This window comes from Capricornis sumatraensis, chromosome 2, assembly GCF_032405125.1.
Source record: "Capricornis sumatraensis isolate serow.1 chromosome 2, serow.2, whole genome shotgun sequence".
NCBI lineage: Eukaryota > Metazoa > Chordata > Mammalia > Artiodactyla > Bovidae > Capricornis > Capricornis sumatraensis.
The window spans coordinates 103,473,989-103,501,089 of NC_091070.1; the positions used below are offsets into that span (position 1 = coordinate 103,473,989).

Consider the following 27,101-nt stretch of genomic DNA (forward strand, 5'->3'; position numbering starts at 1 on the left):
AAAGCCATCAGAGGGGTTTTTGGATTGAAACACTCAAATGTAGAAGACTAAAGCCCTGAATTGACTTTTTCCAGAAAATGTCAGAAGAGTGGAAAAGCAGAGCACAAAAGCTGGCAGATTTTTGTTGGGGTACATGCTTAGGAATTTCCAGAGGGGTCCCTGAAGTCTGAGCACGCCTTGCGTATGTCAGCTTCCTTCCTCATGACCTTGTCACGGGCGGGATTCCTCACACTGGCTCCCGGCAGAATTAGACGATGAAGCACCTTAAATGCCTTGCTGAGAACTTTGGGTTTTGTTCTAAAGGCCATGGAGGATGATGAAGGATTTTAAGGAGAGCCATAACAGTCAGATTTAAAAAGATAACCGGAAATTATAGCAAGGAGGATAGATACATGTGGGCAACTATAGGTGGAGAGACCACACAAGAGACTATTGCAAAATTATAGGCAAAAAATGAGGAGAACATACACGGAAGCAATGGTAGTGGGGTTAAAGAGGGGGATGGAAATATTAAAGATGTTAAGAGGTCACATTGACATGACTTTGTGACCAACTGGGTATTAGGATTGAGAGCAGGTTTCTGGACAGGGCAACCAGGTAGATACTGATGTTATTCATTGTGATGGAAAAAACAAGGACAGGTTAGGAAGGTAAGGCAGAAAGGTGTGCCTGTGTAGTGTGAGGTGAGGTCCAGGGTGCAGATGCTGTTTGGACATCTTCATTCTGTTTTGCAGCCGTGGCTGAAGGCCTCCAGGTTACAGTGCCCGACAAGAAGAAGGTGGCCATGCTCTTCCAGCCCACCGTGCTCCACTGCCACTTCTCTACGTCCTCCCATCAGCCGGCAGTCGTCCAGTGGAAGTTCAAGTCCTATTGCCAGGATCGCATGGGGGAATCCCTGGGCATGTCATCCCCACGGACCCAGTCTCTCAGTAAAAGAAATCTGGAATGGGACCCTTACTTGGATTGCTTAGACAGCAGGAGGACTGTTCGAGTGGTAGCTTCTAAACAGGGCTCGACTGTGACCCTGGGAGATTTCTACAGGGGCAGAGAGATCACGATTGTCCACGGTAATAATGCCTCTGTTTTTAAGGAATGGGAGGGAGGCTGGTTTCATTCTTCACAGGTGCAAGAGGATGTCAGCCATGCACCCTTTCAGTCTCTCAAGACTTTGATTTTATGGGAAATGATAGCATCAAGAAGCTTTCATGAGCTTGACCTTTAGTCTGATAATAAATTGATTATCAGCCCTGAATTGAAATGGGTTCTAGTGAAAGCTTTCTCAGTCAAATACTTTACACCTTGACACCAGCCTTTAATGCCCTTAACTCAGAAAGTAAACTTCCCTAAGAAGTTCTCTGCTGAGAAGAGGGATGCATGTGTGCAAGTGCAGAGCCAGGTCACTGCATGGCCCAAGTCCCAGGCAGTTTTGCTTCTGTTCTACTTTTTCTCCTGGTCCCTAAAGCTTTGGACAAGAAAAGGCCCAAAGTCTGGTATGACCTACTTGATTATTGGAATTTTGAAGAACTCCTGTGAACCCGTCTTGGGCTTCCCTGGTGGCTCGGATGGTAATGGTAAAGAGACTGCCTGCAGTGCAGGAAACCCGGTTTCCATTTCTGGGTTGGGGAGATCCCCTGGAGAAGGAAATGGCAATCCTCTCCAGTATTCTTGCCTGGAAAATCCCATGGACAGAAGAGCCTGGCAGGCTAACAGTCTATGGGGTCGCAAAGAGTCAGATACGGCTGAGTGACTAACACTTTTCACTTCCTGTGAACTCAGCTCATTTCCAGGAGTCCAGGTTAATTCTGGAATTTACTTGGCTTTCAGAGGCCTCTGTAAGCCTGGTTGAAAGCAAGTATTCTGTTCCTGAAACCAGCCTGCAACTAGGTGTGAATTCTGGGTGTGAATTCTCTCACCTTAGGGATGCTAGTTTTTATCATTGTTTTGTTGTTTGTTTGTTTTCAGTAAAGCAAACATCACATCAACCACCATTCAGGTCAAAAAATAGAACACTGCAGACACCCAGAAGCACCTCACTTCCACCCACCCTCTGTTGTTCAGTTTTCTTCAAAGGACAGAATTTGAACCAGGTCCTTCTCTTTGTGATAACAGATGCAGATCTTCAAATTGGAAAACTCATGTGGGGAGACAGCGGACTGTATTACTGTATCATCACCACCCCTGATGACCTGGAGGGCAAGAATGAGGATTCTGTGGAAGTACTGGTGCTAGGTAGGTGACAGCCCTCAGCGATATTTTCATCTTAGACTGCTTGCACTGCTCCTTCTTCTCACTTCTTACTGCGTGTATCAGCAGGTTGCACACACAGGCTTTATCTTTGGTGCACAAACTGATTTCAGAATATGTTCTTCATGAGCAGTAGCTGTATTTGTTGTATTTTGTTTCCTGGCTGCTATGATCCCCTTTTTCGCATTGCCTAAATGTTTCTTCTGCTTTCTTAGTTTTTTTCTCCTCCTTTCCACTTGTACCTTTAACCCTGAATTCTTTCTTCTGATTCTTTACATATGCTACTAGTGAGGAAAAGAGCAGGGCAGAGACAGGAATTCCCTGGTGTGTTAGGATCTCCTGAGGCCTTTGGGAATCTTTTCCCATTCAGTTATCTCCCCTTAAGGCAATCCTAAGGAAAGATGGCTGTGCGCTTTTAATAATAAAAGGTACCCAGTGAAAAGAGCTCTGGGATAGACCTACTAGTGTTTAATTGGAGGGCAAATTTCTTGAAAGCTAAAAGTCCCTGAATTAGTCTCAAAGCAAATATAATCTAATCCTTATTAATATTAATTTCCTCATAAATGAAAACTCATTACTTTTGGCTACTTTTCTCTTTTGTGGATTAGAAGAATGTCAGTGGCAGATGACCTCCTTGTATGAAACTGAAGAACTGAGCACATATTTCATGCTCTATAAATGTTAGTTGAACAAGAAAATTGGAATAAAATATACAGAAATTAAGAAAAGAGACAACATTAACTGTAGGATAAAATGTACATCCTTGAAGCCATTTTCAAAAGAAATTACTTTTTTTGTAGCTTCTAAGAAACCAGGTGATAACAATTTGGGGGCACAAATGAGGTGCTTTCTTTTAGAGGCAAATAAAATTAAAGGTTGATTTTTACCCCCTGTAGGAAATTCAGTGCCCAGGGAGAAAATGGAATTTTCTACTTAGGATTTTTAGTTTTACTCTATCAGGACTGGCAAATAAGGTTTACTGTTGCCTTAATTTTACAGTTTACAAAGTGGACTAAGGTAAATATTTATTAATTATTAACCCTTTAATAATAATCAACGAATTGATGCTTTCAAATTGTGGTGCTGGAGAAAATTCTTGAGAGTCCCTTGGACTGAAAGGAGATCAAATCAGTCAATCCTAAAGGAAATCGACCCTGAATATTCATTGGAAGGACTGAGGCTGAAGCTGAAACTCCAATACTTTGGCTACCTGATGCGAAGAGCCAAGTCATGGGAAGAGACCCTTATGCTGGGAAAGATTAAAGGCAAGAGGAGAAGGGGGCAGCAGAGGATGAGATGATTAGGTAACATCACTGACTCAAAGCACATAAATTTGAGCAAATCCTGGGAGACAGTGAAGGACAGAGGAGCCTGGCATGCTGCGATGAAAAACTGCTGTGACCTGTAAAAGAATGGGAAATATGACATATATTCAAAAGGAAATAAAAATGTAAAAGGTTTATATTGACATTGTAAAAGACTACAGGGCAGTCAGATTCAGGATCTCCTGTGACTCGGAAATCTGTAAATGTGTAAATCTGTAGGAAATAAAAAGGTAAATTTCTGCCTAATAACACAACTCTAATGGTCAAGTCTGAAGGGACAAGTGGCTCATTGAGCCTGCAATTAGCTAATTGTGAACACAAGTTGTTTGACCAGTGCAACCATTTGCAGCAAAGTAATTGCTTGTACAGGAAAAGGAGGCCAGGTAAAAACCACTTGAAATAATTTGGTCCCTGTTCTGCAAATGTGGGGAAATAAACAGAGTGAAAGCCTTGTCATTAGAGGACGTGCTGAAGTATATGAAGGACATTCCTCTGGATTGAAACATACAGAGTAACTTGGGCAAAGATGCTATCCTCAGGACCAAAAGGGGGGTGAAAGGAAGGCTCAGATGAAAAGGGTCAGCAATGATGGGAGAAAACATAAAAAAATTAGTGTTATCCTAAAAAGGGATCAGAAAGGCCAAATATGGATGCTGCAGATTAGACAGAAGTGGATGGTGGAGTTCTCAGGGAAAAGAAACACATAAGTCTGCTATTGTTGTTGTTTAATTGCTAAGTTGTGTCCGACTCTTTTGCAACTCCAGGGACTGTAGCCTACCAGGCTCCTCTGTCCATGAAATTTCCCAGAGAAGAATACTGGAGTCTGTTGCCATTTCCTTCTCCCGGGTTGATCTTCCCGACCCGGGGATCAAACCCGTGACTCCTACTGCATCTCCAGCATTGTAGGCAGATTCTTTCCCACTGAGCCACTGGGGCAGCCTGTATCCCACATTAATTGGAAACGTTGAAAGCATGGTAAATTTTCCATGTAAACTTTTAGGGCAACACTGGTTGTGTTAGTTAATTAAAGGTGTTAGTTTGAAATCTAGGAGAATTTTCTGAATGTGTTATTTACTTTCCAAATGCAACATTCTGAATCTTCTTGGTCTTGACACCCCATTATGGAATTTTTCAAAATATTGTCACAGTTTAAAAAATTCTAATTATTTAGTGGTTGTATCCTGCAGGCCTGTTCATGAGGTATATTCTTTTTATGTGAGACCAAGAGAGCAACCTGTTCCTGAAGTCAGCCCCTAGGAGATGAAGACCTCGGTAGGAAGATAATGGTCCACAGTGTGCTGCCTACAACTGTCATGAGCCACTTGTGGTCACTGAACTTATTATGAGGAATAGTTGGAGGAACTGGGAGGACTCGTCTTATGAAAGAGGACTTGGGAAAGGGAGTATGGGAAGCCTCTCCAGATATCGGAAGTGAAATTGTGTAGGAGCGAGTGGAAACTTACCCGTTGTAGCTAGGTAAAACTAGAGCCAGGAGTGGAAGTTACAAAGGGAGGGAGTCTGTCTCAGGATAAAGAAAGAGCTGTTAACAATCAGAGAGGCCTCTGAAGATGCAGTGTCCTTAAGAGTATTAATTTCTATATCCTTAAGAAGGAAGATTTCTTTTGAGTTATTGTATCAGGTATTCATAGGAAAAGGTGTTCAACTCACTTATTTTTGAGCTTTATTTCAAATTTAAAATTATTGGTTTAAAAAGTAGATGAATATGAGTGATGTGACTACTCTGATAAAGGGAGAAAATGACTTCCTGGTAATTCTGTCCTCATGACAGAGATAAAAGGGTTACAAGTTGGTTACAAGAACATACAGGATAGTATTCACTCAAAAGGAAGCCAGTGGGAATGCACTGTGGTCTTTTGTGGTAGGTCAGTGTTAAAAGAACTAATTCCACAAGAATAAGAATAAACTTGATGGAGGCTTGTAGGAACTGAAACGAGCTCTTCTTAGAGGATGATCACAGCGTGAGGAATAGAAAACTGTAGAATTTCAGAGGACCAATTAGTAAAGGAGACAGTTAAAGGGATAAATCAGAGGCACAGTTAAGATGAATTTGTTTTTTTCATTATACTCACAAAGGTAAAGTTGGAAAAGTTAATGGAGCAAGATTATGAAGTGTCTTATATGTCAGACTAAGAACTTTGTGTTCCATCTGAAGACTTGGAGGAGCCAGTGAAGAAGCCATCACAGAGGAATGAAATTAGATTTCAGGATCAGAATAATAGCAGCAGGGTAGACAGTATGTTAGAGAGGAGTACTAGAACAGAGGGCTCAGTTACGGGCTACTGCAGCAGCATGGGTGAAAGGGCATGCGATTCTGAACCAGAGCAATGAACTGAGAACAGACAGCATGGAAACATTTCTGAGAGGGAAGTGATGGATACTGAGAGACAGGGATGAGTCAAAAGGACACTAAGGTTTATAGTTAACTGGGTAGCCGACTGTTCTGTCAACCAAGAGAGAGGCTACAGATTGGAAACCAGGTTGCAGAGGCCGGAAAATGAGTTTGATTCTTAATACATGGAATGTGAGATGTCTTGATGACAATTAGAAATATGGTCTGGAATTCAGTGGAAAAATAGGGATTAGAGATAACAGATTTGAGAGTCATGAATGATAGTCACAACTATCATTATGAAAGAATGGATGAGTCACCCAAAAAGATTATATAAAGTGAAAAGGGCCAAGGACAGAACCTTAGTTTGACTTCATGTGAGTGGTGACATTGGTCCTGCGTGTATATTTGTCTTAATTTGCCTTACAACACTGGACCCTTCTCAGTAGCACTGGAACATGAGCTCTTCAATGGCCAGGACCAGTTCTCATTCATCTATTTGCATTGGTTTGTAGAGTTTCTAGAATAAAGAAGTTTAAGTGAATGTTTTTTAAAATGATAAATGGGCAGAATCTGTAACTAATACTTACTTTGTACCTCTTAAATATTAGTCAATGCTGAGTATGTATTTGTTGACTTATGAAGTGTTAATACAATAAATGTTTATAGTCTCAAGTGAGATATAACATCATTTAATCTCATTGGTCATGATTCTTTATCTAGGTATTTAAATTTTTCCTAGTGACAGAACCACCAGGAAATATGGTTGAAGCCACAATACCACACAAGCTGTCTATATTACGAAGCTATAGAATGCTCCCTGGCATCAATCATGTTTTCAAAAATGTAACTGCTGCTTTAGGTAATGGTTTTTACTTGGCCCAGATTTGCTTTAGTACTTCATTTCATTTCTCAGTGAAACTGCCTATAATCATTAACCTCACTTCAAAGACATAGTTGTCCTTGTCTATGCTGCTTACCTCCCCACTGAGTATGACCTACCTTCTTTTCCCCATACGTCTGAACTATCTATGAATTGCTGCCGATGCTTCTTTCAGAGGTTGAGAAATATCCGAAGATGTGATTTAGAGAAATGCGAGGATAACCACTGATTCACCATTAAACTCAAACACTGTACTGAACACTTTTTAATCTCTTTTCGATGATTCAGAAGGTAGAGTCATTCTGAAGAAATGCACGTGGTGTTTAGGGTGCTTTGAGATGATAGTGACAGGTACCTTAGAAATATTTAGATAGATGGTTGGGATCGTAGAGCCATGCCAGCAGACAGTTACAGAAGGTGGAAGTGTCCAGAAAATCTGCCACCCTGAGATTAGACATTGGTCTAGGATCAGGAACAATCTGTTTATAACCTGGAACCATGCCACTGTTTGGATAGGAATAAAGTTCCCTCGGGCAGCTCCAGCTGGCAGGAAAAGGACTTCACCATTCAGGAAGGCTCAAGTAGGGAAGTTGCTATTTTAAAATCTAAAAGCAGCTCGCCTTGTTCTTACTTCTTTCTATGCACAATGTAAGGGCCTGACCCCTTCTTTCTGATGTCTCATGTGATAGCTTGTTTTTTAAGGGCCAAAAGAAAAAAGGAGGGAAAGGGCCCCAGTAAAAATATGGCGCAATGAACACGTGTGCCTCTGGACTGAAAAGGAGAACTACACGAGCCTGTTTCATGAGCATGTTTCAACATGGAACAGGTTCTCTTGTCCAGGTTATCAGGATAAACAAGATGGCTTTAGCATCCTTTCTACAATTTTGACTTTATCTAAAATATCCACAGATTGCAGGATTAACTCTCTATATAGGTGATGCCCAAATACTGCTGTCCTGTTTTGTTTAATACTGCTTCTGTTTTAGGAAAAGTGATACCTCTTTATTATAAAAACTAAACAAAACAGAAAACACAAGAGAAGAAAATATCTTTTAAAAAATTCCCCACTCAGAGCTAACTATTGTGTTCTTCAGAACTCTTTTAATTGCAAGGAACAGATTCTCAAACTGGCTTAGGGGAACTTTTTGGCTTAGGTAACCAGTAAAGTGAAAGTGAAGTCGCTCAGTCGTGTCCAACTCTTTGCGACACCATGGACTGTAGCCTGCCAGGCTCTTCCATCCATGGGATTCTCCACGCAAGAATACTGGAGTGGGTTGCTGTTTCCTTCTCCATGGGATCTTCCTGACCCAGGGATCGAACCTGGGCCTCCAGCACTACAGGCAGACTCTTTACTGTAACCAGTAAGTCCAAGGGTATTCCTAACTTCAAGCATGGCTGAGTGCCAGTGTTCAGATTATGTTTTAAATATCTCCATCTCCTCTGTGTTAGATTCATTCTCCAGCAGGCTGTCTCCAAATGTGACCCCTAGCAGATCTTTAACACCTTTGATCTCAGGAGGATAAACTGCCTCTCTCCATAGTGTGGCAAAAGTCCTATTGTTGGGGGTGGGCTGTGCATTCTGAGAGAAACATAGGGTACCACCAACCCCAAATGAACCATATGAATTGAAGGGAAAAGGAGTAGGTTCATAAAGAGAAATTGGACATTTGTTTCCAAATGAAGAAGAAAAGAATGCCAGGCAGGCAAAAACACACACTGTTAATATTTTGTGGAATTCATCAATTTCTGCTTCTTTTTAGGCCAAATGCAATGCTATTCCAGGAGGCCAGAAATAGGCTTGCTCCCAGCAGGTCCTTGTGAGTAGGTACTAAGTTGGAATTGATTCTTCCCTGTGAAGGTAATGCAGCAGAATTACCTATGTTTTCTTGTCATGCTTCTATTTTTCCTTCCATCTCCTCCTGTGATTTATCCTGAAGTACAGCATATATTACCTTGACAAGAGGTGGAGAAACAGGCATGCATTAAATTTTTTAAAAATCAAATTATTCACAATACTGTGCCTGAAATTGTTATTCTGGTCTAAAATCAACTTTTTGGCCTACTAGTATTAAAAAGCCATTAAGAACATAATGAGAAATCAGGGAATTCTAGGGAGGGACATCTCAGAACTAGTGATCCACTTTAGGGATTTTTGATAGGAATCTGTGCCTATGGCTGTGCAGAAATACTCAGGCACACACCCCTCTGTCAGTGCTGCCTCAATTTGAATCCCGTTGTACTAACACCCCCCTCCCCACCCCCCCCGCCCACCACCACCACCATTAGTTCTGGCTGTTTAGAAAGATTACCTGTTGCCAGGACTTCCCCTCCCCCTTCTCTTGCTTGATGCCAGCCTGTGCTGCTAACCAAGGAGATTTGCCGATTAGAAGGGCTTCAGCTCAGAGAGTTCCCATGGCAACAGACTCCTCAGAGGTCTTTGTTGCCTGCTAAAACTTTGATCTCTGAGAGTGGCTGCTGCTGTTTCTCTCTAAGATTTACAAACAGAGGAAGAGGAGAAAAGAATTGGAGGAGAAGAAAAGTTTACTCTTGGCCAAAAGGAGAGAAGGAATTAATTACAGCCGCACTCTAGCCATAAATCTGGAGGTTACTCCTTTGGAACATCTTCCATTTAGGCTGTTCCTACATTTTCATCTGTAGACTCGATTATATTTCCACTATCTTGTTTCAAATGAAAGACTTAAAGTAGAGTTGACTCCTCTTGGAAGGTGGACCTTATCCTATCCATCTTCAGATTTCCAGAAGAGTCGAGATAACTGCGCTGGCTGCCATGAAAGCAGAGACACAGAACTAATATCGGGAGAGAGCTTTTTAGGCCCCAGATCCACTGGCTTTTCTCCCAGCCCTTTCTCTTAATTCTGGCCTACTCTGCCCTGAGCTTACCTACATGCATGCCTCTGTTGATCTTGGTTTTGAGAAAAACCAGAGTAATGTGTTGAAGGAGTGGAGAAGAAGGAAGAAGCAGAAAAATCAGCCAGGCATCAATAAGAAGTTGATTCTGTTTAATGGCTGTCAGTGAGCCTTCTACCATCTGAGGAGTGGAGTGGGGTTTGTGGTTGCTCCAACGACTGCCTTTCACTCTTCGCAAGAAGCCTCTGATGGCCTTCACGCCTCTCTGCTGCATAATCACAACCCTGTTCTTTGATGGGCATCATGGAATGGAATCAGTTTTGCTTCAAGTGTGACTTGTATTTGCATTATGATTTAACTTTTAACCAGTCTTGTTTGCATACTACGTCCCTAATACAGGGAGGATACAAAATAAATAAGAGGCACTGTTCTGTCCCTATATAAATTACCATCTTTTGGTAAAGATAAGTATTACATTTCCGAGGCAATGAGAGAACAAGAAGAGTTAAAAAGTGTATTGATATTAAATATCTAGCCTACTGATTGACAAGAGGGGCCGCTTTTGCCCCCCAGATTTTTGGCGATATTTGGGAACACTTTGGTTGTCACAGCTTGCGGGATGCCATGGCAGCTAGCAGGGGGAAACCAAGGAGACTGCTGAATATCCCACAATGCACAGAACAGCCCTCCCACCGTCAGCAAAGGATTCTCTGTCCCCACATGTGAACAGTGCTAAGGTTGCAAAACCCTGATCTTGGTCAAAGGTCAATCTGGATACTGGATAAGGTCCACTGTGAAGAGCATGGGCTTTGGGGGGGCACATTTATGTGGACTCCGTGCAGCCATATAACCTTTAATAACTCACTGTTGATAAGGCATGGTTTCCTTATCTGTAAAAATGACAGAGGAAAAATAAAAGTTAACATGGAAAACCTATTGTGAGGATTAAATAGCACAGAAGACAAACTCAGTAAATGTCAGCTCGGGGCTTCCCTGCTGGCTCAACAGTAAAGAATCCGCCTGCAATGCAGGAGACTTGGGTTGGGAAGTTTGATCCTTGGGTTGGGAAGATCCCCTGGAGAAGGAAATGGCGATTCACTCCAGTATTCTTGCCTGGGAAAGCCCATGGACAGAAGAGCCTGGCAAGCTACACAGACTAGGGGTCACCGAAGAGTTGGACACAAGTGAGGGACTAAACAGCAACAACAAAATGTCAGTTTCCTTCTCCTGCTTCTTCCCATCCCCCACAACTAATCTGCAGTGTGCTGCCCCTCATCTGAGGGAACCCCCTGCAGGGAGTTCTGTGTTCTGAGACTCGTCCTAGAGAGCCGATTTTCCTTTAGCCTGTTCCATAGGCAGAGGCTGTTATTAGCCATCTGAATTGGCCATCCTGTTACTAATAGGTTCGTGTTTTTCCCGATGACATCTGTGCAGTGCTGTGCAGTGGTGACCCTAGTCAGCCCTGTGGGAATCTTCCTGCTAGTGGGTTTCAGGGTATTCTGTCCCAGCATGCAATCTTTTCGTTGCTATGTTTTGGCAGCTGTTGAAAGCCCCTGTTTCTCATTTAATTACACAGTGTTTGCTACCTGACCTACATACAAGGATTAGGTCATACAGGCCACTCGATGAAGGCTAGAAGGGTTCGGGGAACACCTAAGACTTGGATTAGGATCTGGATGGACTTGGAAAGACTTTAGATAGGACAACCTTATAATTTCTTGTCTGAATTAGGATACTCTTGAGAGTGAAAAGGGGAGACTTTAAATAATTTATATCAAGACAACAGGCATTCAGGTGTGATGAACACCCCATCTTTAGAGATGATCACCTGGAAGTTTTTTTTTTTTTTTTTTTTTTTTAGAGAACAGAAGAGCCAGAGGAGCTGGGAGCAAATTAGTTTCAGCTCACCGTCACCTGCTGACCCCAAGATGTTAGCAGGCATTCTAATTAGGGAGCCTATGGATGTGCACCAGCTTCCCTGGTAGCTCCCGCCAATGCAGGAGACCCTGGGTAGGGAAGATCCCCTGGAGAAGGGAATGACAACTCACTCCAGTATTCTTGCCTGTAGAATTCCATGGATGGAGGAGCCTGGTGGGCTACAGTCCATGCGGTCACCAAGAGTCTGAGACCACTGAGCAACTAACACTTTCACTTTTACAGGGCTGTGTACATCTCCATTCATTTACTAGAAGCAAGCAAAGAGGTGGCGGAGAAGGCAATGGCACCCCACTCCAGTGCTCTTGCCTGGAAAATCCCATGGACAGAGGAGCCTGGTAGGCTGCAGTCCATGGGGTCGCTGAGTCGGGCACGACTGAGCGACTTCACTTTCGCTTTTCACTTTCCTGCACTGGAGAAGGCAATGGCAACCCACTCCAGTGTTCTTGCCTGGAGAATCCCAGGGACAGGGGAGCCGGTGGGCTGCCGTCTGTGGGGTCGCACAGAGTCGGACACCACTGAAGCGACTTAGCAGCAGCAGCAGCAAAGAGGTGGTGGTTTGCGGTACTACTTGTTCACTGAGAAATGTGTGCGAAGATTTCTGAAGGGTGAAGGACGTTTCGGCTCTTCACTGCCCTGGGTTGTTAAGAGAACAAACGAAGTCCTGAAGGCACTCATTGCCCTCCCCTCACCCACAGCCACCCAGCCCCGAGCTGTGACTGCCTCCCCTCCCCCCTTCCTCCGTCGAAGCCTTTATCCCCGCCTCACTATTTTTGCTTCACTTGTTGCTCATCACTGTGGGAGGAAACTGGGCCTTCAATTAGTGCGCATTCCTGAAGCCCGCGGTTGCCGTGGTTACCCGGGCGGGAGCCGGGCAGCTGGGTCAGCTCGCTTGGCGCATTGTAGTCGGTGCACCCGGGCGGCGGCAAACGCGCTAAGCTGGTGCGCGTGAGGACGGGGACGGGGCCGGCAGACTGGAGGCACTGGGGGCCCGCGGGAGAGTGGGCGTCACCGAAAATCGGCTCAGCTCTGGAAAGAAAGAATGGCAGCCCTTGAAAGCCGGTCAGGAGACAGTGACGGCATTTTTCTCCAGAGCCAGCTGCGGCTATTCGAGTCTGCTGGTTTTGGTTCACAGGGGGATAGTGCCTCTGAGTTTGCTCTGGGAAATGCCCCATGCTCAAGCCCCTCGCACTGAGAGGGGGCTGGCCATGGAGGAAAGGGCAGAGCTCTGACCATCTAAGGGCTATCAAGCTGTGTGCCCCTGCGGTCAGCCTCGGACCTCCTGGGCTTTTTTGGTTAAGGACACTAGCCATTTTGATGCCTTTGCATCTGTGGTATCTGTGCTGGTCTGATGGATGGAGCACACTGAGCTCAGGAAATCACACTGGGCACCAAGAAACTCAATTTCCTTCTTCCATTCAATCCCACCCTCCTCTATGTCATTTTGGAGTCAAATCTACCTGTCTTCAGCTTTTCATCTCATGCCAAGTTGAGCATGTTATATTACTAATAATACCTTTGCATCTGTTCACTCTAAGACGAGGGAGTTGCATCACTATAGCACTTGGCAAAGGCAGAGTGCTTCACAATCATTTTTATAATTACTTTTAGTAGTTTATAGTAGCGCAGTGAATACCTTTTAATTAGCTCATACTGTGTTAGGTATTCAGTAATCATTTTCTGGTCACAACTTTAAAAGGTGTTGAATTGTTAACCATCTCCAATCCAAAAATTATTCTTGAGTTATGTAAGTAGAGCAATAATACCACAAACACAAACTTCTGCATTGCTCATTGCAAAGACTAGAAATGCTTCACATTTTTTTTAATTTAAATTTTATTTTTTTACTTTACAATACTGTATTGGTTTTGCCATACATTGACATGAATCCACCACAGGTGTACATGAGTTCCCAATCCTGAACCCCCCTCCCACCACCCTCCCCATATCATGTCTCTGGGTCAACCCAGTGCACCAGCCCCAAGCATCCTGTATTCTGTATTGAACTTAGACTAGCGATTTGTTTCTTACATGATAGTATACATGTTTCAATGCCATTCTCCCAAATCATCCCACCCTCTCCCTCTCTCACAGAGTCCAGAAGTCTGTTCTTTACATCTGTGTCTCTTTTGCTGTCTCGCATATAGGGTCATCATTACCATCTTTCTAAATTCCATATATATGTGTTAGTATACTGTATTGGTGTTTTTCTTTCTGGCTTACTTCACTCTGTATAATCGGCTCCAATTTCATCCACCTCATTAGAACTGATTCAAATGTATTCTTTTTAATGGCTGAGTAATACTCCATTGTGTATATGTATCACAGCTTTCTTATCCATTAGTCTGCTGATGGACATCTAGGTTGCTTCCATGTCCTGGCTATTATAAACAGTGCTGCGATGAACATTGGGGTACACATGTCTCTTTTACTTCTGGTTTCCTCGGTGTGTATGCCCAGCAGTGGGATTGCTGTGGAAAATTCTGAAAGAGATGGGAATACCAGACCACCTAACCTGCTTCTTGAGAAATCTGTATGCAGGTCAGGAAGCAACAGTTAGAACTGGACATGGTTCCAAATAGGAAAAGGAGTGCGTGAAGGCTGTATATTGTCACCCTGCTTATTTAACTTATATGCAGAGTACATCATGAGAAACACTGGACTGGAAGAAGCACAAGCTGGAATCAAGATAGTCAGGAGAAATATCAATAACCTCGGGTATGCAGATGACATCACCCTTATGGCAGAAAGTGAAGAGGAGCTAAAAAGCCTCTTGATGAAAGTGAAAGAGGAGAGAGAAAAAGTTCGCTTAAAGCTCAACATTCAGAAAACGAAGATCATAGCATCTGGTCCCATCACTTCCTGGGAAATAGATGAGAAAACAGTGGAAACAGTGTCAGACTTTATTTTTGGGGGGCTCCAAAATCACTGCAGATGGTGACTGCAGCCATGAAATTAAAAGATGCTTACTCCTTGGAAGAAAAGTTACAACCAACCTAGATAGCATATTCAAAAGCAGAGACATTACTTTGCCGACTAAGGTCCGTCTAGTCAAGGCTATGTTTTTTCCTGTGATCATGTATGGATGTGAGAGTTGGACTGTGAAGAAGGCTGAATGCCAAAGAATTGATGCTTTTGAACTGTGGTGTTGGAGAAGACTCTTGAGAGTCCCTTGGACTGCAAGGAGAACCAACCAGTCCATTCTGAAGGAGATCAACCCTGGGATTTCTTTGGAAGGAATGATGCTAAAGCTGAAACTCCAGTACTTTGGCCACCTCATGTGAAAAGTTGACTCATTGGAAAAGACTCTGATGCTGGGAGGGATTGAGGGCAGGAGGAGAAGGGGACGACAGAGGATGAGATGGCTGGATGGCATCACTGACTCGATGGACACGAGTCTGAGGGAACTCCGGGAGTTGGTGATGGACAGGGAGGCCTGGCGTGCTGCGATTCATGGGGTCGCAAAGAGTCGGACACGACTGAGCGACTGAACTGAACTGAAGGCAGTTCTATTTCTAGTTTTTTTAAGGAATCTCCACACTGCTCTCCACAGTGGCTGTACTAGTTTGCATTCCCACCAACAGTGTAAGAGGGTTCCCTTTTCTCCACACCCTCTCCAATGCTTCACATTTCTAAATTTAGAATAAGCAAAGCTTGAGGCGGAGTGAGATATTGTGAAAGATACAAGAATACGGGTGAGTAGACCCAGGTTCTACTCCTGGTTTGATTATTAGTCAGCTGTGTGATTTTGGGTAAGATTCTTAAGCTCTCTGAACCTCAGGTTCTTGAAAATATAAAATGGATTATGGATTAGATGACCTCTGAAATCCTTTCTAGCAATACAATTCTAGAATTGTATTGATTGTATTGATTCAGTCAATATAATCAATTGTATTGATTCTAGAATTCTGTGTGAATAGAAGTCAGTGCCTTAGGCTAAGCTTACAACCACTGCCAAAAAAGCCTGAAGCATTTATTAACAGTTAATTGCAGATGGTCTGATACTAGTCATTTTGTGGAGAGAATTCAGTGTCAGAATTACTCCCTATAATTTGAAGTGAACTAAAATGAAAGGGACAAGAAGAAAAAAAACTACACACATGAAATGCTTGCATAGTTTAAAAATACATATAAAAGAGAAGCTATGTCCACATTTGTGATGGATAATCATAAACTATATATATTGAATGCATGGTTGCCATGGGAATATAGAATAAAAACAGAGATGTGTGTGCCCTTGGGGAATTTCCGATTTGAGGGGATTCCAAATAGTCATAGAAACAACTTTACACTTTAAAGGGCCAGAGAGAAACATCTGCTCTTCTCAAGAGACTTAGGAGAGAAACATTCTGGAGGGTTAGGAGCTGAGACAATAGGGGTGGATATAGTACATCACTGAAAATGGATCCAGGGAATCTTAGGAAAGCTTGGAAGTGTGATGAAGCCCAGATGTGCATTAAGCAGAAGGGGAAAGGAGGGAACCTCAAGGATCTGGGGAAGAAAAACATTCTAGATTATCCTGAACAGAAGGTTCATTTTATAATATATTGGCAAGCCCAAGGAGGACTCCCAAGTTAGTACATTTCAGAGAAAGGGATGGAGATTCAGCAGTTTTGGCATCACGTGGACGAAAGGAAGTACTCTTTTCCCTTTTCATAAGTTCCAGTGCATAACATAATGTGTCTTCTTATTACTTATTAATGTGTCTTGTAATTGCTTAATAAAATAATTAAGTAGTAGATCTAAAAATCTGAAGACAAGTTTGTCCTACATCTAGAACTTCCGTACCTTCCATTGTACTTCAAAGGCTTGGAACAGCACTTGGGTTTAAGTTTTAAGAATAGAGACAAAAACCAATTTGGGGAGCATATTGAGTATCTCTGTAATGACTGCCTTGAAAATACCCTAGCCTGGTGGCTTTCAACTTGTAGGCCTGGGGTAGGGTGGTGCTTCAGTTCCCCGAGATGGCAAGATGGCATTTGGGGATATGTCAGTGGCCTGAAGATCTTCCTGACATTGAGCTCTGAGTCCAGGGCTGCTAAATATTCTCCAGTGCATAGCATAGTGCTGAATGAATGGGCAGTTCCTTCGGATCCTCATCAAGAGCCCATTTCCATCTGGGATGGATAAAAGGTACTATGGTGAGCAGTAAATCTGAAGTCTAGCGTAGAAAACTGGGGATTTGCTGCTGGGAGAGCGTCAAGGTCCTGATGGGTGAGCAGTCTCGTTGTGCAGCCTCTTAGAGATGCAGCACAGACACAGGCCCTGCCCCAGAGGGGTTTCCATCCTGCTCGTGGAGGAGCATGCAAAGGAATCACTGCCGGCAAGATGTGTTCTCATGGCGGTGTGTACAGAGGTCATCAGGAGCATGGAGGAGGATGCACCCTCTCAGAGCAGTATCCTTAGAGGACTCTGTCAGAACATGTTTCGGAGTTTTGCAGACTGTGTGTGCTATGGATTTGAGAGAAGCAGAAGTTCATTAGCTAGTTATCTTAGTACAGAGGTAAGTGCATCCTGCACTGAGGACCTGGCCAGCTTTGGGGAGATGTTACTAGGACATGGTCTGTTGTAAATATGCAAGAAAAATGCCATGGCTAGGAGGAGAGTGGGAAACCAGGCAGGGACTGTGTCTCTGAGGGAAGGCCTCATGACTAGGGGGAACCTGATGTCAAAAATGCCCCCCAAAAGCTGATGGAAACATGGAGTTTGGCCGGAAGATAGTCCTCTGACCTTGGTAAGTCATATGACACAAGCAGATAAGTAAAGCTGAGTTCTTAACCTCACACTGTTGGACAAGCTGCGTGGGCAAGCCTGTGACTTTCGAGCATAGGGATCATGTCTTCTCTGTGTCTCCACCTGGCACAATACACATCTCCTTATTGATTGAATGAATGAATTGGAGACATTCCAAAAATGAGCTTGTTCTCAGGAATATGTACCAAGAGTTTAGTTGGGGATAACTTCAAGTTGTCAGTGGCAGAAAACAGCTGAAATGGGGAATTATATAGTTAAAATCTGTAAGTTATTTTATTCACAATGATTGTTTTCTGCCCTCATCATTCAATGCAAAATATGTGAATGTTTTGGGCTGTGAAGCTTCTGATGGTATGGTATGGTATGGTATGATACTGGCACATGCGTATGCTGGATTAGTATTAGTATGCTTGATTCATTTGGTCTATTCATGTGAAAGTTTCTTTAAAATAATGGATTCTGCAAGGTTTGGGGAAAACTGTTTGAGTGCTTACATGAAAACTATTTTCTACTCATAACTTGGGCTGGGTTTGAAAAGAGTAAAGGTGGCCTTCTATTTGTGAGGTCTGTTCTCTATCCTTTTCTTAGATATTAAAGTAACTTCTAATGGCCACACTTTAACTGAATCCTAGAAGCATGACAGTGACTCACAAGTGTTAGTAAAGTGTGGTGGAAATCTGGAATGTATTTACTGCAGTTGTCCAGACTCTGAAAGATCAAACCTTCATTGGATGTGATAGAATAGAAGAGAATGGGAAGAAAAGTTAGAGCATTTCTAACTGACAACAGCATTTCTTAGAAATTGTTAAGCAAGAAGCTGAAAGCAAAATGACTTTCAGAAATATAGGATTTCAGTATAAAGCTCCAGGAAAATATAGGTCATGGTAAAAGCCAGAGAGCTTTCTCTCTTTCCCTCTTCTCTCTGCTGTTGACATAACATAGTGGTATTATCAGCTATCCCCAAACTCCTGCTATGTTCTGAATTTTGAAGACATTTAATTTTACCCACTTTAGTGCCAAATTCTGTCACTCACACCACCCTGGGGTAACACTGCATGGGTGCATTATGGGAAGGCTTTACCGGCTTTTGAAACTTCAGCTTTTGGCTGTTGCTTCAGGGAGAATGAGAAGCCTGATGCAAGTCTCTCTGTTGGAGTGACAAGTTTTGTGAACCTCCTGTCCATATTTCTTATTCTAAGTTTTTTAATTACCCATAAAAAAAAATCTAAAAAAATGAAAGCCCCTTCATTGTTCTTCATGATGCCCATTCCAGTTCCCCAGAAATAAGGGCTAACAATTCGGTGTGTCATACTGTTGCTTTCAGATTTTAATTTGAACATCGTGCCTAGAGCTTCTATTCACTAACATTCTGTGTGTAGAAGTAGTGTCAGAACACCGTCAAGATGTTCTTTTAAACAGTCTTTGGGGAAACCCAGCTTTTCTGTTTTACCCATCATAATTATATCTGTGTTGATAGCTCAGTTGGTAAAGAATCTGCCTGCAATGCAGGAGACCCTGGTTCCATTCCTGGGTCAGGAAAATGCGCTGGAGAAGGGATAGGCTACCCACTCCAGTATTCTTGGGCTTCCCTTGTGGCTCAGCTGGTAAAGAATCCACCTGCAATGTGGGAGACCTGGGTTTGATCCCTGGTTTGGGAAGATCCCCTGGAGAAGGGAAAGGCTACCCACTCCAGTATTCTGGCCTGGGGAATTCCATGGACTGTGTAGTCCGTGAGGTCACAAAGAGTAGGACACATCGGAGCGGCTTTCACTTTCATATATACCCCTCAGTGATTGCAAGCACTTGATCTCTAAGTTTTATAGCCCCCAAACATATTTTGTATGGCTTGCCCAATGCTTTTTAACAATTTATGAATCAGTTGCCAACATCTGAAAATCGGGATTTTTTTACATAAAAATCTGAGGTCTGGCTAATCTTGAAAAATAGGGAGATTTGCAACCTTGAAGACACATTTCTGTGAGGTAACAATTGTTTAGAGGTGGGTAGGAGCAGCCCCTACAGACACATACCCTTTGCCATACCCTTAACTGCTGTTGGTTGTATTACAGAAGGGCAGCTGCACTTGTTTGCATTACCTACTGGTCCATATAAATATATAGAGTTGAGTTTGCAACTCTAATCACTAAATATCAGATTTGAGAGCAAAAAATATTATGGATGGGGGACCATATAAATAATTGTCCAAATTAGAAGACTTTGAAATTAAAAAGGGGGGTTCTTAATAATCACACCAGGCATAAACCAGGACTGTCCTAGACAAACCAAGATGTAAGGTCTCCCTATTTATGGATCTCTTCCTTCAACTATTTCACTTGACTAATGAGAAAACTGAATCCTAGAAAGAGGAAGGAATTTGCCTGTTAACGGTCAGCAAGTCAACTCTTGGCAAAGCTGCCTTTATTACCCTGATTCCCAGTCTACTACTTTCTCCAACAGAACATGCTCTGTATAACAGTTATATAATAGCTAATGATTTTATATAGTTAATGATTATCAAGTAGCTAATTTTCTGTGAGAAATTGTACACAAATCAATAGCTTGTATCATCGGTAACATTTCTATTATGAATGTAATTAATGATTTGGGCTATAGCACATAAAAGGGTGTTTAAAACATTGGTAGGCTTGAGAACTAGAGAGTAAACACAATAAATGTCTCATTTTACTAGACATAAGAGATATATTTAGAAGTGCTAATTGTCCATATTTAAAAAACCCCTTAAGTATCTGATAACTGTCTTGATAAAAAGCAAAGTATATTGACTTTTTGATCATAGGCTGTTGCCTGGTAATTAATACTAATTATTCCTTTAAGAGATGTCTAAGATCCTAAATTCCCAAATCCTTGATCACCTGTCTATTACCTTGCTGATTTTCAAGAAATATGTGTCCACAGAACACTCCATATGAGACCAATGGATGCTCTTCATCACTTGCTTGGACTTTAGTCCCATATCTGTGTCTCTCATAGGGAACTGGACTGGACCACATGTAAGCTTTACCGTTACCTCTCAGCCTTTCATGAAGGCTGAGGCCAGAGGCTAGTCAGAGAACCCTCCTTCAAGATGCCACTTTCCAGTGACCTACTTGGCCCCCACTTGTCTTTGCAAGCAGCAGACTGCTCTTACCATGTCAGCTGCACAAGAAGGAAGATAGAAAGAAGGAAAAACCCTTCTTGCCAAAACCTAAAACAGAGCTAACCTAGTGGCCCAGTCCATGCTTCATTTTCCTGGGAATGTACTCAGGTCCTGATTAACTTTTCAAATGTGGGACATGCAGGAGACATGACCGGGACACATTTCGCTACACTGGCCTGGTATAGTTGAAGAGAGCCAAGAAAAGTAAAGTGAGCAAAGAGTCCTCTCACCCGACTCCCTTGTGCCTTGCCTCTGCTGCGACGTCTTCCTCTAGTCCTGGAAGAGCTTCTCTTTTCTTCGACTTTTGTCAGAGCTGCTTTTCTGTGGAGTGATTTGATAGAGGAGAGGATCAGTGGCCAACTATGTACTTTAGACTCAAAATGTAAGCCACATACATGGGTAACTTTTTCTTTAACACAGCTCAAGAGGAAAAGTTGTCTTCTAAGTGAGCCAGAGAGACCAGACGCCTGGAGTTGTGCTTTGTAATAGTGATGTGTGGCCACTGAGCCTTTGAAGTGTTAATATTTTGGCTACATTGATATAAGTGAAAATATTATGAAGCTAATTTCATATTTTTTAAATTTAAACAACATACCTTTTTATTTACAACAAAGCCAATTGAAACAGCTACAAAAGGAAATCTTGCAAACAAAACACAAATTTACCAAGATAGAACTTACTTTCAACAAACACATTTTTCCACAATATAACTGTTTACAAAGTTTTTCATATGAATTGTTTCATCCCTCCTCCCCTATGTGTACAGTATGCAACCTTTCCCTAAATGGTGGGGGGTAGGGTGGATAGGATGTGCGGATGCATACATACAGGATGCTTCTACAGGCATGAGACATCTCTGCAAGGATTCACAGAAACTCATAACAATGGTCACCTCTAGAGATGGGTCCTGAGAAACTGGGGTCAGAAGTGAGAGGCCCACTTGGCACTGCATGCCATTTTATACCTTTTAAATGTTGAATTCCATGAATACAGTTTTAACTTTAACAAAAATGGGATCATACTATACACTGTATTATAATCTCTATGTTATATGATGTTATAAGGATCTTTCCTCATTAACATTCCATCATGTATAGATTCTACATCTTAGCTTTATGGCTTTAAAAATTCTGTTAGTAAAGATATAATAACTATGTGTCATCCCACCAAACTAGGCTAATCATTTGAATTCTCCCTGGAAATTCGATCAGGCTTCCTTTGATATGTCCTGAATTATATATTTACTTTGTGCCAGGCCCTGGTGGCTCAGATGGTGAAGAATCTGACTGCAGTGCAGGAGAACCAGGTTTAATCCTTGGGTTAGGAAGATACCCAGGAGAAGGTAATGGCTATCCACTCCAGTATTATTGCCTGGAGAATTCCATGGACAGAGGAGCCTGGTGGGCTATAGTCCATGGTGACGCAGAGTTAGACACAACTGAGCAACTAACACTTTTACCTTTTACTTTGTGCCAGACACTATGTTATATATATATATACATATATATACATAATAATTGTACAACTCATTGAGTCCTATCAATTCTATGAGGCAGGTACCATGAATATGCCCATTTTATAAAATTTAAAAAACAAAACTGAGGCTTAGAAAGATTAAATAACTTGTCTAAGGTCATAAGGTCACACATTCTAAAATCTACACTCTCTTAACTTCTTTCTGTCCTAGATTGAACCCATTCAATCTAGGAGAGACAACTCTCCAGACTGAGTGTATTCGTTCCTTACTTGATCTCAAAGCAGCGGCGTTGCTTGCATACATTTTTATGTGGTTTCAACAGTGAGAAAAAGAATGGTGAACCGAGCACTTCACCACACAAGATAAGTCTACAACATTAATAATTCATCTCTTCCAGAGCTGATGAAAATTATGCATAGCACATTTTCCTTTACGAATTACAAAAGTCTCTAAAGTATATGTGCTTGTGAAAAACATATCGAACAGTCCATTCAGTTAATACACAACAGTAATTACAATATTAAAAATTTTAAAACATACCTATGTACAAAGTTGGGGCTTCCCAGGTGGCACTAGTGATAAACAGCCAGCCTGCCAATGCAGGAGACAAGAGATGCAGGTTTGATCCCTGGATCAGGAAGATCCCCTGAAAAAGGGAATGGAAACCCACTCTAAGATTCTTGCCTGGAGAATCCCATGGACAGAGGATCCTGGCAGGCTACAGTCCATAGAGTCTCAAAGAGTTGGACACAACTGAAATGACTAGGATAAAATGATAGGATACTGAAAGAGGTACTCCCCAGGTCAGTAGGTGCCCAGTATGCTACTGGAGGTCAGTGGAGAAATAACTCCAGAAAGAATGAAGGGATGGAGCCAAAGCAAACCCAGCTGTGGATGGGACTGGTGATAGAAGCAAGGTCCGATGCTGTAAAGAGCAATATCGCATAGGAACCTGGAATGTCAGGTCCATGAATCAAGGCAAATTAGAAGTGGTCAAACAGGAGATGGTAAGAGTGAACATCAACATTCTCGGAATCAGTGAACTAAAATGGACTGGAATGGGTGAATTTAACTCAGATGACCATTATATCTACTACTGTGGGCAGGAATCTCTCAGAAGAAATGGAGTAGCCATCATGGTGAACAGAAGAATCCGAAATGCAGTACTTGGATGCTATCTCAAAAACGACAGAATGATCTCTGTTTGGTTCCAAGGCAAACCATTCAATATCACAGTAATCCAAGTCTATGCCCCAACCAGTGATGCTGAAGAAGCTGAAGTTGAACGGTTCTGTGAAGACCTACACGACCTTTTAGAGCTAACAACCAAAAAAGATGTCCTTTTCATTATAGGGGACTGGAATGTAAAAGTAGGAAGTCAAGAAAAACCTGGAGTAACAGGCAAATTTGGCCTTGGAATATGGAATGAAGCAGGGCAAAGACTAATAGAGTTTTGCCAAGAAAATGCACTGGTCATAGCAAACTGTCTCTTCCAACAACACAAGAGAAGACTCTACACATGGACATCACCAGATGGTCAACACCAAAATCAGATTGATTATATTCTATGCAGACAAAGATGGAGAGGCTCTATACAGTCAACAAAAACAAGACCAGGAGCTGACTGTGGCTCAGATCATGAACTCCTTATTACCAAATTCAGACTTAAATTGAAGAAAGTAGGGAAAACCGCTAGACCATTCAGGTATGACCTAAATCAAATCCCTTATGATTATACAGTGGAAGTGAGAAATAGATTTAAGGGCCTAGATGTGATAGATAGAGTGCCTGATGAACTATGGACAGAGGTTCATGACATTGTACAGGAGACAGGGATCAAGACCATCCCCATGGAAAGAAATGCAAAAAAGCAAAATGGCTGTCTGGGGAAGCCTTACAAATAGCTGTGAAAAGAAGAGAGGCGAAAAACAAAGGAGAAAAGGAAAGATATAAGCATCTGAATGCAGAGTTCCAAAGAATAGCAAGAAGAGATAAGCAAGCCTTCTTCAGCGATCAATGCAAAGAAATAGAGAAAAACAACAGAATGGGAAAGACTAGAGATCTCTTCAAGAAAATCAGAGATACCAAGGGAACATTTCATGCAAAGATGGGCACAATAAAGGACAGAAATGGTATGGACCTAACAGAAGCAGAAGATATTAAGAAGAGATGGCAAGAATACACAGAAGAACTGTACAAAAAGGATCTTCACAACCCGGATAATCATGATGGTGTGATCACTCATCTAGAGCCAGATATCCTGGAATGTGAAGTCAAGTGGGCCTTAGAAAGCATCACTACGAACAAAGCTAGTGGAGGTGACGGAATTCCAGCTGAGCTATTTCAAATCCTGAAAGATGATGCTGTGAAAGTGTTGCACTCAACATGCCAGCATATTTGGAAAACTCAGCAGTGGCCACAGGACTGGAAAAGGTCAGTTTTCATTCCAATCCCAAAGAAAGGCAATGCCAAAGAATGCTCAGACTACCACACAATTGCACTCATCTCACACGCTAGTAAAGTAATGCTCAAAATTCTCCAAGCCAGGCTTCAGCAATACGTGAACCAAGAACTCCCTGATGTTCAAGCTGGTTTTAGAAAAGGCAGAGGAACCAGAGCTCAAATTGCCAACATCCACTGGATCATGGAAAAAGCAAGAGAGTTCCAGAAAAACATCTATTTCTGCTTGATTGACTATGCCAAAGCCTTTGACTGTGTGGATCACAATAAACTGTGGAAAATTCTGAAAGAGATGGGAATACCAGACCACCTGACCTGCCTCTTGAGAAGTTTGTATGCAGGTCAGGAAGCAACAGTTAGAACTGGGCATGGAACACCAGACTGGTTCCAAATAGGAAAAGGAGTACGTCAAGGCTGTATATTGTCACCCTGCTTATTTAACTTCTATGCAGAGTACATCATGAGAAACGCTGGGCTGGAAGAAGCACAAGCTGGAATCAAGATTGCTGGGAGAAATATCAATCACCTCAGATATGCAGATGACACCACCCTTATGGCAGAAAGTGAAGAGGAACTAAAAAGCCTCTTGATGAAAGTAAAAGAGGAGAGTTAAAAAGTTGGCTTCAAGCTCAACATTCAGAAAACGAAGATCATGGCATCCAGTCCCATCACTCCATGGGAAATAGATGGGGAAAGAGTGGAAACAGTGTCAGACTTTATTTTTTTGAGCTCCAAAATCACTGCAGATGGTGACTGCAGCATGAAATTAAAAGACACTCCTTGGAAGAAAAGTTATGAGCAACCTAGATAGCATATTCAAAAGCAGAGACATTACTTTGCTGACTAAGGTCTGTCTAGTCAAGGCTATGGTTTTTCCTGTGGTCATGTATGGATGTGAGAGTTGGACTGTGAAGAAGGCTGAGTGCCGAAGAATTGATGCTTTTGAACTGTGGTGTTGGAGAAGACTCTTGAGAGTCCCTTGGACTGCAAGGAGATCCAACCAGTCCATTCTGAAGGAGATCAGCCCTGGGATTTCTTTGGAAGGAATGATGCTAAAGCTGAAACTCCAGTACTTTGGCCACCTCATGTGAAGAGTTGACCCACTGGAAAGGACTTTGATGCTGGGAGGGATTGGGGGCAGGAGGAGAAGGGGACGACCGAGGATGAGATGGCTGAATGGCATCACTGACTCAATGGACATGAGTCTGAGTGAACTCCAGGAGTTGGTGATGGACAGGGAGGCCTGGCATGCTGTGATTCATGGGGTCACAGAGAGTCAGACCCGACTGAGCGACTGAACTGAACTGAACTGAACTGACTTAGTATGCACCCATGTACAAAGTTAGTTCTTCCATCAGTAGGGTCAATGATCCATGCAGGATTGTTAGTTAAGACACCTTTTTTCCCCAACTGCCACAGATTACTCACCAATGAAACTGAGATATATCAGTTCAGTTCAGTCACTCAGTCATGTCCAGCTCTTTGCTACCCCATGGACTGTAGCACGCCAGGCCTCTCTGTCCATCACCAACTCTCGGAGCTTGCTCAAACTCATGTCCATCTAGTTGGTGATGCCATCCAACCATCTCATCTTCTGTTGTCCCCTTCTCCTGCCTTGAATCTTTCCCAGCATCAGGGTCTTTTCCAGTGAGTCAGTTCTTCACATCAGGTGGCCAAAGTATTGGAGTTTCAGCTTCAGCATCAGTCCTTCCAATGAAATTTCAGGACTGATTTCCTTTAGGATTGACTGGTTGGATCTCCTTGCAGTCTAATGGACTCTCAGGAGTCTTTCCAACACCACAGATACTTTTCCCTTATGGAAGAGGTAAACATTTTTTCAACTTTATGATCAGTGTATGTTTGTGTTAGTTGCTCAGTCATGTCTGACTCTTTGCAACCACATGGACTGTAGCCTGCTAGGCTCTTCTGTCCATGGGATTTTCCAGGCAAGAATGCTGGAGTCGATTTTCATTTCCTCCTCCAGGGCATCTTCCCAACCCAGTAATCGAAGTTGGGTCTCCTGCATTGGCAGGTGGATTCTTTACCATTTGAGTCACCAAGGAAGCCAGTAGCAGTTACCAAATCAACTGGAGAGCTTTTAATCATAGCATTCGTTTCATTTCTTAGAGCTTCATTAACCACCTCTCCAGCTTAACTTGCTAGGGTTACTGCGTAACCAATGCATTCGTGCCAAGGATCCGCCATCTCCTCTTGCTAAGGACATGAGGCTGGGACCCCCCAGCAGGATCCAATGCTGGGCTCTTCCAGAGGGAGAACTAATTTCAACTTAAAAAAAAAAAGTGCTATTTTAATGCTATTATTACTGGAAATGCTAAAATTGCCAGTTACTCACATTAATTTCTACTGGACAGAGCTATTCTATAGGCATATGTCATGCCCATAAATGAAGTCAGATTCAGTTGCAGGCTTAGGAATCATAGTGACCTTTGCTGCCACAAGTCTGAAATGAGTCAAGTTTGCTAGTTGTTACCTAGTAGAACTTGTTTCTTAACAAGGCTGCATGTGATAGAACCTGGTAGGGGCAGAAGTTCTATCCTGGCCTTTGCATTTACCTGGATATGAGAACATGGTGGAAGATTCAGCCCTTCTTTCTGTATAAATCAGGCCAGTTTTTTTTTTAAAGACTA

The 27,101-nt window shown here is 42.5% G+C and overlaps 1 protein-coding gene across 1 annotated transcript in view; it reads left to right on the forward strand.

Annotated features, from left to right (window-relative positions):
- ILDR2 (immunoglobulin like domain containing receptor 2) overlaps positions 1 to 27,101 on the forward strand; it is a 70,957-nt gene that overhangs the window by 21,316 nt on the left and 22,540 nt on the right. Inside the window, exons 2-3 of the mRNA XM_068993626.1 lie at positions 735 to 1,067; positions 2,110 to 2,229. Of these exons, the coding sequence (XP_068849727.1) occupies positions 735 to 1,067; positions 2,110 to 2,229 (453 nt within the window). The remainder of the gene's footprint in view (positions 1 to 734; positions 1,068 to 2,109; positions 2,230 to 27,101) is intronic.